An 11,045-nucleotide genomic window follows, 5' to 3' on the forward strand; every position below is an offset into this window, starting at 1 on the left:
CTGCCGTTTGACCTGCTCTCTTCTTCTGTCCTGATGCTAGATGTAGCACTTCTGCTCCCTTGCCCTTCTCTCCCTGATAGGTTTCTTGAGTGGACGTGTGCGAACCCTTGACCCGCTGGCGGCTCCTGAGATCTTTCCTGAAGGGCTACCCTATTTTTAGCCCCATGTGTAGATGTCGTAAACTCTGGTTTCCAGGAAGTCATTGCTTTGAGACTTGACAGTGACACTTAGGAAGGGCAGAGTTCATCTGTCCCCTTCTGTTTGGGTGGGCTTTTCCTAGCGTGTGAGACTTAATTAAGGAGAGCCTGCGTTGGAAACACGAAATGCTGGGTGTCTAGATTAGCCTAGAAGGGGTTTGGAATATGGAGTGGGATGAGAGAAAAGCAGTGGGATGTTTATCCTGGCCACAGGGGATGTGGTAGACCATCTCAGAATCCAGGGTAAGGAGGCTCCGTGGAATGCTGCCCATGTTGGGAGTTGGGGCTTTTGGGGACAAGGCCACCATACCTGCATGTGTCACAGTTTTCCCCCCTTGCTATTTCCACATATCAAAATTTCAGATTCTCCTATAGTAAAAATTAATATGGATTTATGGTCTCGGCATGGAAGAATCTGGGTCCGGCCTAAAGCAGCCCGAAGAAAGGCAGCTTAAAAACTGAAAATTTGACATGACTCACCTGTGACCTTCCTGTTCAGACGCATTGCTGGGAGCAGGGCAGCGGGTTTAGGCCACGTCGGCTGTGTGGGCCTCCTGTCATCTTGTGATGAGTCTGAACTGCTCTCAGAGCTCGTCTTTCCTTCTCTAAGCATGTTCCCTGTGGATAACAGAAGAGCCACCTGGGCCACAGCTGGCTCTGGTAAAGGCTACACCTCCTGACAGCTGCGAGAGCTAGCCGGATGGTTTCTTTTCACACGCCGGTTTTGATGTACTTGCCTGGGTGTAAATGATCAAACAGGCATTTTTCAAGAAAGCCTGGTTAACAGGCCCTTAACCTGGCCTCTCCATCCTACTCTGCTGCAGGGAAAGCTTCCCAAGTGGTACCCAGCCGGCTTGTCCGTGCTTGGGAGGGAGGCAGGAGAGGCTTGGCCCCTTCCCTCTCCCCGCTCTCCCCCTGCCTTTAAAGTGACAAGCACATTTTAATTAGGTTATCTTTCCATTAATAATACAGGTTTCCCCTGCTATCTGAACGTAGAACGTTTCTGTGAAAGTTGAAATGGTACAAAGCGAAGCAATTACCTTAGGACACATGTTGCTCACAGCTGCACAGAATAAATCAAGATGAAGCACGGACGCTCACAGACACAGTTCAAAGCTCTGGTCGCTAGGTGCTGAGGCGCCGAGTGTGGCTCCCAGGAAGGAGCTCAGTGGGGCCACTCTTACCGCTTGGGGTGCGCACTGCCTCTGTCACAGCTCGCTGCAAAACCAACATCGAACGCTATTTTCACCTTTTTTCATAAAGTGAAAACCCTCCTCAGATTTCTTTTAGTTAATGAAAACAGATACTAATGTATGGTTGTCACTTGGTGTTTGTGGAGGATTGGTCCAGGACCCCTGCGGATACCAAACTCCATAGACGCTCAAGTCCCTTGTGTAAAATGGCATAGGACTTGCATGTAACCTACGCATATCCTCCTGTATACTTTAAGTCACCTCTAGATTACTTTTAATACCTAAAACAATGTAAGTGCTGCGTACAATGTAAATAGCTGTAAATACAATGTAAATGCCTTTTAAATGTTGCTGTTTAAATGTTTAATTGGTGTGTGGCAAATTCAAGTTTTGCTTTGGGGAACTTTCTGGAATTTTTTCTTCCTGAATATTTTTAATCCACGGTTGGTTGAATTCTTGGATGCGGAAACTGCAGATTCGGAGGGCCGACTGTGGGTCTTTCCTCAAAGGGAAATGGTGTAAAGCAAACTTCCGAAAAGTGGGGGACACCCGCACACAAAATGCAGTTGCGGCGTGTGTCTGGTGGTCAGATCATCAGCATGGCTGTTGCCAGGAGGTGTCCGCTACAGCAGAGCAGGGCCACCCACAGACAGCGCTGCAATGAATGGACCCACTCCTCATTTTTACTGAAGCTCAGAAAGGGGAGGGGCTTGTTGGGGGGCGGGGCAACATTTTTTTGTCTTTTTGTTTTTCCGCCTTGGAGTGGCAAAGTCAGGCAAGCCAGAGCCAGGAGTTAGATGCGGGAACCCAGACTCCAAGTTTCTGAGTTTCCTGGCCTCCGCCCTGGGCTGTCCGTGCGGAATCTGGAGTGGACCCAGGGACATCCTCTGTCTTGTCTCTGCCCAGCTTCCCGCGCAGCCTGTGACCCGTGGAAGGAGAGCGGCGACGTGTCGGACAGCGGCAGTAGCACCACCAGCGGGCACTGGAGTGGGAGCAGCGGCGTCTCCACCCCCTCGCCCCCCCACCCCCAGGCCAGCCCCAAGTATTTGGGGGACGCCTTTGGCTCTCCCCAAACTGATAACGGATTTGAGACTGACCCGGACGCTTTCCTGTTGGATGAACCAGCTCCCCGCAAAAGAAAGGTACGCAGCGTGAGCGGGGAGCTCGGCCATGGAGGGGACGGGCCCGGGTCCTGGGCCTTCTCAGCCTCCATCCCATTTCAGCTTTCCTTTGCTGCTTCTCTTTCCTCCTGGCATTCCCAGGAGCCTGTTCCTCCTCTCCAACGCCACGTCCTTGGCCTTCTCACCTCTGCCCCAACCCTGCCTTCGTTCCTGCTCTCCTGCAGAGGCCTCCGGCAGGCCTTCCTTCCTCCCCAGCAACCATCCCCACTCAAGGCGCCGATGCCGGACCCCGGGACCAGCTGCTGAGTCCAGGCTCTGTGCCCCTGCTTGTCAGTGTCTCTGGTCTCTGGGAAACCCTTTCCTCGGCCTTCTGCTGGGTTCTGTTCGAAGGCAGCTAAAGCCCCCACTGGGTGAGGCTGGGAGGGGGCTGAAGGGGAGGACACGTCCCCCTTACCCCGTCTTCCTTTCCCCCAGAACTCGGTGAAGGTGATGTACAAGTGCCTGTGGCCCAACTGTGGCAAAGTCCTGCGCTCCATCGTGGGCATCAAGCGCCACGTCAAAGCCCTCCACCTGGGGTAGGTATGAGCCCAGGGCCCCTCTGCCGAGGGTGCCGTTCAGGCATCCTCCACCTGCCGATTCCCCGAGACCCACAGTCCCGAATGCCTCTGAGAAACTGGCCGGCTGAGGACGCCTCCTGTCCCTGGCCTTGTGCCCTGCAAAACAGTCCCTTGGAAAGAGATCTTTGCCGGGAAGGAGGCCCCTCCTGCAGTCGTGGATGCTGATGCTGTTGATGGGAAGGGAGCTCTCTCCACCTTGCCGTTGTGTCCTCTCACCTCACCGTAGGAAGGAAGGTGTTTCAGTTCTGGACAGATAGAGGGCGACTGGTGAGAGCTTGTTGCTTCCCCTGGGGAAGCCAGGGCTCCCTTTGCACTGACCCCCTGGAGCTGGGGCAGCTTATGGCCAAGGAAACTGACTCAGAGCCCTTTTCCTGAAGGAGAGCAACTGCGAGTGGGTGGGGCCCGGAGAGGACCTGGGGTGGAGACCAGAGTCAGATCTTGCGGGAGGAGAAGCCTTCAGTGATGGGGAAAACAGTTCCCGTGACGGGCCAGCATGTAATCCCCTGTGAGCCCACGTCAGGAGCAGGGCTCCTGGGTGTCCTGCTGGCCTTCTTCCCAGACTCGCCAGGTGGCCCTGGGCAACTGCTCCCCTCGCGCCTCACTCTCCCCTGTGTTTGGACCAAGGCAGCGTGTCCCTGGTCATCGGTGCATCTCCCTCCCACGCAGGGACACCGTGGACTCCGACCAGTTCAAGCGGGAGGAGGATTTCTACTACACAGAGGTGCAGATGAAGGAGGAAGCTACTGCCGCTGGCGGCTCCACCGTCGACCCGGCTCCCACCCCCAGCGTGACCAGCCCGCCCCTTGCCGTTCTCCCTCCGCCTCCTCCCAAAGCCCAGTCCTCAGGCCCAGATCACCCTGGCCTGGAGTCCTACCTGCCCTCTGGTGCTCTCAGCAAGTCAGCTCCCGGCTCCTTCTGGCACATTCAGGCCGACCACGCATACCAGGTACAGGGTGGGGACCTGCTGGGAGCTCAGTCTGGTGGCCCTGAGGACTTTCAGCGTGTGACCGTCACTGGTCAGCCTGATCACAGGCCACTGACCACCCCGGCTGAAGGCTGAGTCCTTTGGCTGCATTACTAATCTCTGACTTCTACAAAGAAGAAAAGAAAAATGACTTCATACTCGATAAATATGGGGGTTCCAGAGTTCTACCTCAGTGGCCGTCTTGAGCGGTTATGAGAAATCTGGATGGATCCCTGGGTAACCAGGCTGATGGATTTGGGCTGGGGAACTGGTACATCGCTGGCTATAAAAGGGGATAGAAGAGTGTAGTTGGGTTTCCCAAGGCAAATCCCCAGTTCCCAGAATTGTGTTAAGAAATAATCTGGCACTCAGTTTTTCGAATACCTGCTAAGCTTCGGGCTAAGCTTCACGGATAGAATAAGACATCGTTCCTGACCTTGTGAGGTGTATGCTTTAGATGGAGAGAGAAATGAATGGGTAACTATGGTTAATTATAATAAGTAATCAAAGTATCTTACTGGAGGCATAAGAAATTGTTGTGGCTACAGAAAGACCAAGCTACTATGCCTATGGGGTTGGTAAAGCTGTCATGGAGGGCGTGGCATTACGATGGACTTTACTGCACGTAGTAGGTACTGAACACCCTGCTTGCCACGTGTCGGTTTTCCTTAAAATCCTCGTATGCCTACAGCTTGGTTTTATCCGACTCTAGGCTGATTTGCAAGTTTGTAATTAAAAAGCAGTGCTTTCCATCAGAAAGCCTTTACAGACCGAGCCAGCTCTTCTGCTCATTAGAATGAGTGGCCGCTTAGCTGTTTCATGTTGGGCCAACTTCAGGTGGCCCTTCGGGCAGTCGGCCAACTCTGTGAGATGGGGCCTGGAGAGGGCGGCTGGTGTTTTTACAAATACCCTCAACCTGGACGTGCCGCTTCCACGCGGTGGCCTGGGGACGCCAGACCCTTAGCGCAGCCCCAGAGGCTCCCACTCGGAAGGCTTTTGGACTTCTTGGGGGAAGCTGCCTCGAGCGTGTTCTCGGTGGGTGATGCAGCCAAGAAGTTAATCCGTGGAGATGATTAAGTCATGAGGCTGGCGTGTACACCAGCTCCGAGAGAAGGGCTCCAAAAGAAGATTGGAGCCTGAGACTCAGGGGACCCCACAGAGTCGGTACTCTCATATTTCTCTTTGGAAGAGCATTTCGGGGTGTCCCAGAATTTCCTAGTCTGAGGTGCACCTGCTGCTGCAGACCGTGAGGTCACGGGGGGAGGGCTGGGCCCCGAAAGCTTCCTGAGCTGCGGCCCAGGCTGATGCTCTCTGATCTCCGGCAGGCCCTGCCGTCCTTCCAGATCCCCGTCTCACCGCACATCTACACCAGTATTAGCTGGGCCGCTGCCCCCTCTACGGCCTCCTCCCTCTCTCCGGTGAGTGCGCCCAGCTCTGAGCCCGTCACCACTTCCAGGGACCCGGTGCCGGAGGCCGCCTCCCCGCGCACGACTCCTGTGCCCCAGCTTCTCGAAGGTTTTTGTGCCCTCGCCCCCCAGCTCGCCCCCCCCCGACCCCCTGCGGGTCACAGGCTCCTGTAGAAGGTGGGAGGGGCTCACCTGCAGAGGAGCGCCCAGATCAAGCAAGTTGATTGCCAAGATGATCACGGGGCCAGGTGGAGTCCGCGCCCTATTTAGCCGCGAGCGTCTGTGCGTGCTTGGTAAGGTTTTAATGCTGAGAGGAGAAGGGAGAGAACCTGGGAAAGCTGGAGAGGACGAGGGCGGGTGAGAAAGGAGAGAGGAGCTTGTGGGTGGGCTGTGCGGGTGGATCAGAGGTCCCCAGGCCACTGGGGACCAGCGCCTTAGGTGGCTTGCCTCTGAACTAAAGTAAATCGGAAGTCCTTCTGAACCATGCTTGGTGGGTTCCAGTCTGAAACGTCTCCTGCAGGAAGGCATCACACGCTGTAAAACGTGCCTTGGAGGTGTCATTGAGGCAGGGCCGTGCCTCCTTTGGCCCCACATATAGTGGCTGCAACCAGATCTGCAGGGAGCAGGCCGCAAGGTGGCCAGGCCAAGTGGCTCCCCCTTGCCCGTGGCCCCTACCCCCAGCGGGCGTGTGGCTTCAGGCCGGCTCGTCCCTCTCCACCTCCCCTCCCTAGCTGGTTTCTGCTCACCTCTGCCCAGAATGTCCGTCCAGAGAAGGCCTCCTGGCACAAGGCGGGTGTGGCCGGCTGTCCCTGGGGACTGTCCTCTCGTCCTCTCGCCTTGCACGTCTGCCCTCATGCTCACGCCCCTCCCCACCCCGTGCCCAGGTCCGGAGCCGGTCGCTCAGCTTCAGCGAGCCCCAGCAGCCTCCACCTGCCATGAAATCTCACCTGATTGTCACTTCTTCACCCCGGGCCCAGAGCAGCACCAGGTGAGACCCTCTGCTCCCGAGGCCTCCCTTCTGGCTTCGGTCCCCGCCCGACCCTCATCCGCAGGGTCAGAGTCCCAGGGAACCTGGGGGGAGAGGCAGCTGGGGGAGAGGCGGCTGGTCCTCTGGTCCTGGGGGCTCCCACCCCTTCCCACCACCGCTTCTGGCTCAGCCTCGGGCCCGGCCGCGCTCCAGCCAGTGCGTGACTGTCCCCTCGTTGCTCCGTCTTGCAGGAAAGCCCGCGGGGAGGCTAAGAAGTGCCGCAAGGTGTACGGCATCGAGCACCGGGACCAGTGGTGCACAGCCTGCCGCTGGAAGAAGGCCTGCCAGCGCTTCCTGGACTGAGCTGTCCAGCAGCCCTGCCCGGCGGCCAGAGGACAAAGGCAGACGCCTCCTAAGCCCTCAGCAGAAACCTAAAAGCTAAAGCGTGGACATTGGGAGTTTGGGCTCTATTGGCTAAGGTTTAATACTTAAAACGTCTTTCCCTCCCTCACGGGAACGTTTTATTTAAAACAAAACAAAACAAAAAAAAAACCCATGAAAATATTTTCTTCCCCCCTAAAATAGAAGAGAGCCAAAACTGACCAAGGGTATTCTGCAGCGAACCAGAGACCAAAGAACTGATTCCGCTCCCCTCCCCCCCCACCCGTCTCCCTAGGGGATTAGTTTGTCCGTAAAGAAAGAAGGAACAGCTCATTCTGTTTCCTGCTGAGGTGGTGAATTCTTTGCTTTCTCCACTCTTCCAGAAGGGACTGTAAGCAAGATGGATTTACTTTTCTTTAAAAAAAAAAAAAAAGAAATTTCTGGCTGATGACTCAGAGAGCAGGGCCTGCCGAGGCTGGTGGGGGGGAGAGTGGGGGGAATCTGGGGGCTTTGTAAGGTGCAGCCGGCCCTCTTCTCCGCCCGAATGTGGGAGAAGGGAGACCTTGTCCTCACCCGTCAGCTTCCGTGGAAGTCGAAGGAAAACCATTTTCCTGGTGATGACTGTTTGAATCCGGGTTCCCTGACGTTGAATTGCAGCCCAACCGATATTGTATGGCTTCTTCTCCAAGCCCAGACTCGTAGGTTTGTAAAGACTGTCCCCAAATAGCTGAGCCAAAAGGCTTAAAGGAATTCACGTTGCACGGTGTGGCAGTTAAACACTACCTTGATCACCCTTTCCTGTTTCCTTGAGGAGAGACCAGAGGGTATATATAGTATTTGTGAGAGTTCTCCCCTGTTCCCCGAGTGAATCCACTCCCCGCCAGCTCTGGAAGACACCCCAGAAACACTTTGTTTTCTGTTGCGGTGTATTCAGAAGCCTCTTTCTGATTAAAGATCCCTTTTGTTTGGTTGAGAGACCCTGCCCCGAGGTAGGTTCCTCTTTGTCTCTGGTTTCACCAGGGATTTTCCCATGTCCCTCCAAGGCCGCAGGGCTGGGCTGGCGGAGAGAACAGACTGAAAGGTAGGTGGCAGCTTCCCCCATTGTGAGAGGGCGTTGAGTGGTCCCCAAAGGGTCCACTGGCTCACCTGCCCCTTTGGGGACCATCTGGTCTCCTTCCTGAGGTGACAAGTAGGACTCTTCAGTCAGTGCAGGAGACTTCTGGTTGGTCCAGTCAGTGTGATGGGGAGGGTCACTTTGATAACGGTGTCACCTTCCCAGATACCTGCTGAGCGCCGTTTCTGCCTGCCGGCAGGATGCAGGAAGTTAGGATCCTGAGGAGGTCACGTGAGGGGGAGCGGGGTTGATTTAGCAGCTGCTGGCGCTTCTGGAGACCTCAGGAATGGAGGGGAGCCCGGACTGCGATGCTTGGGAGGTAAATAAGCCAAGCTATTCTTGTTGAGGAGGAAGGAGAGGGGGGTTCCGCGCCGTGCCAGCCAGTGACGGATCCAGGCTGGGTGAGCTGGGCGGAGGGGAGGGCGTGTTTTTGTCTCAAAGCCTCACCTTTGTTCCGAGCGGGACTGGTCTGGGGACTCCTCAGGGCCTGCGTCCCAGATGTCAGGGGCTCAGGGAATCCCACCAGGCCACCCCTCTGGGGCCTGCACAGCGGCGTCCAGCCCTTGGCTGTGAGCGAGGCTGTCCTCCTGGTCCAGGTGGGATCATCTGGCTGCTGAAGCAGGAACCGTGCAGATGCCTTTCAGTCCGAGACACACCTGCAACCGTGCAGGTTTCCGAGTGTTGCAAACAGAATAGGGCTGTGATGTTGTGAAGGGTGATAGTGACCTGGGTTTGGTGACAGAAGGGAAAGACACTCTTATGCATGAGTGTTTTTGGTGGTGATGGGGTATATTTTTATAATTTAGTCAAAAAAAAAAAAAGTATGTGGAATTCTGTCCCTTGGTAAAGCTTGAAACCAGGCCAGCAAGAGGTGCCCTGGGTTCTTCCTGCTGCCCCTTCAAGCTCCCTGATTAAAAGCTAATGCAGGGTGTTGCTGTGCTGACGCCTCACTTCCCACCCTGTGCATCTGCAGGTCCTCCCCGAGGGGGGAAGGGGCTTCTGAGATGGGGGTGGGGGGAGGCTCAGCCCAGCAGCCTCTTCCCTTCCCTTCTTAATCAGAGCTCTTGCTGGGTCTCGCCTTTAGAAAAGCTGTTTTAATTTCCCCCTCAGTTTGGACCGTGTAGATATAACTGGATATAAAGATTTTCTCTAAGTAAGGCAGGCTTCTTATGTCACTGGTGCACAGGGCAGAAAAGGAAGAGAGAAGAAATTGATGCAACGATTTAAAAACTGAGGGTCTTTTTTTCTTTTTTTTTTTCTTTAATGTTCTGGTGCGGCTTTCCCCGTCAGCATTTGCTCCTGCCTCCTTTCTGGTGGTGGTGGCCTCCTCTGGCCGCCCTCCTCCCGCTGCCCCATCTGTGGCTATCGTGTTGGTTCTTGACGTGTGGTCTGTCCTGGGGTTGTCCCATTCGTCTCTTCTCGGGGGTGGGGGTGGGGGTTTGTGAACTGATCCCGCGATCACGCCTGTTTTCTTCATCTCTGTATCTCTCCCTCCTTCCCGGCCCACCCGGGCGGCAGAATCTGATAGGAGGTAAGAGGCCGCAGGTGCGCACTGGAAACTAACAGGACGGATTGGCAAAAGCAGGTGTCTTGGGAAACTGTTCCAGGGACGTTTCCCTTATTCAGAATATTTCTGGAAGTACCTTTGGAGTCTGTGGTGCCTGCTCTGAACAGCCTTAATAATACCAAATCCGCACCCGTGCTTGCGCATTCAGTGCAGAGAGAGACCGGCGAATAGTAGCTGTGGGCAAATGAGGTCACAGGTGCAAAGCATAAGGACCAACGTGCTAGTAAAATGGCTTGGATTTAATGATCTGACTTCTAAGCCGGCTGTGAAAGCAATTGTGTCATTTCAGAATGCATCCTGAGCGACGTCCTCATTGTTGCCGTCGGCCCGCGCGGCTCGACTTCTTGGAGGACATAATGAATTTGGATGTGGAAACTCCAATTTGTATGAAGAAATCTGTCCTGTTACTTTCTGGTCCTCCCAGGTTCTGACTTTACCAGGGGCAAATAAAAAAAAAAAAGGAGAAGAGGGAGACAAATCCCATCTGTGAACTTGTCTTCTTGGCGCCTTTACCCCCAGCTGTCTTCCAAGTATTATTTTTACTGTCAAAAAATTTTTTTAAAAATGTGAAATGTAATGTTTTTACAGCAACAATATGAAATATATTTTATAAGGAATAAAATGGTACATTGTCTGATTTAATGTGTGCCTGTCCCTTTGCCCTCTCCCCCCTACAAAGGATAAGATTATCATTGTCCTTGGTGTTAAACAAGTGATAGCCCTGGGGGCGAAGCATACACACTCATTTGCTTATAATAACAACAGGCAACATTATCAGGGACCCAGCCAATTGCTTACATGGATTACCTGAATAACCCACGAAGGAGTTACTATTGTCAGTCCCATTTTTATTTTATTTAAAAATTTTTTTATTTTTAAAATTTATTTTATTAATTTATTTTCTTCTTTTCATCATTCCCATTTTACAGATGAGGAGAGTGAGGCCCAGAGGTTACAAAAACTTGACCAAAGTCATCATCTGGGAAATAATGGCACTAGGATTATAATCTAGGAAGTAACCATTTTCTTTTATTTTTTTCTTTTTAATCTCCAATTTTTATTTTTACAGTTTAATGATTTATCACAAAGCAAACACCAAAGTATCTACCAGTCATTGAAGAAACAGATCATTGCCAGCATTCCAGAAATTGCCTTTGTACCTCAAGCAAAGTGCCACTCCTCTCTTCTGCATAAAAGCAACCACTATTCTTTGACTTTCTATGTCAGTTACTTTCTTGCTTTAGGAAGTAACCATTTTCTCTCCTGCTTGTATTGATAACGGGGAAATGTTCCTGGGAGTGTACCTGAGTTTGTTGGGGAGTGGGCAAGTGACTAAGGAGAAAATGAGTCACATTCTGCTTATGGAGTGAGCTCTGACCCTAGGGAGTAACATGGGCTGCTTCCTGAATTCATGGGTTCCGTGTCCTATTATTGCCCACGTAGCTGGTGCAGGGCTGGCGTGGGTAGGAGGGGAGCTGGTGCAGAAAGCTATGTCTCGTTCTGGTAGCTCAGGGACTG

The 11,045-nt window shown here is 53.5% G+C and overlaps 2 protein-coding genes across 9 annotated transcripts in view; both read left to right on the plus strand.

Annotated features, from left to right (window-relative positions):
- Positions 1-7,821, plus strand: part of ZNF395 (zinc finger protein 395) — a 37,878-nt gene extending 30,057 nt beyond the window's left edge. For all 8 annotated transcript variants that reach the window (XM_004270704.3, XM_049710715.1, XM_049710716.1 and 5 more), the window contains 6 exons: positions 2,297-2,532; positions 2,986-3,086; positions 3,795-4,074; positions 5,418-5,510; positions 6,383-6,486; positions 6,717-7,821. In XM_004270704.3, coding sequence (XP_004270752.1) covers positions 2,297-2,532; positions 2,986-3,086; positions 3,795-4,074; positions 5,418-5,510; positions 6,383-6,486; positions 6,717-6,828 — 926 coding nt within the window. In that variant the 3' untranslated portion in view covers positions 6,829-7,821. The remainder of the gene's footprint in view (positions 1-2,296; positions 2,533-2,985; positions 3,087-3,794; positions 4,075-5,417; positions 5,511-6,382; positions 6,487-6,716) is intronic.
- Positions 1-11,045, plus strand: part of FBXO16 (F-box protein 16) — a 169,399-nt gene that overhangs the window by 120,257 nt on the left and 38,097 nt on the right. The gene's annotated exons all lie outside the window — the stretch shown is intronic.

Source organism: Orcinus orca, chromosome 6, assembly GCF_937001465.1.
Source record: "Orcinus orca chromosome 6, mOrcOrc1.1, whole genome shotgun sequence".
Taxonomy (NCBI): Eukaryota; Metazoa; Chordata; class Mammalia; order Artiodactyla; family Delphinidae; genus Orcinus; species Orcinus orca.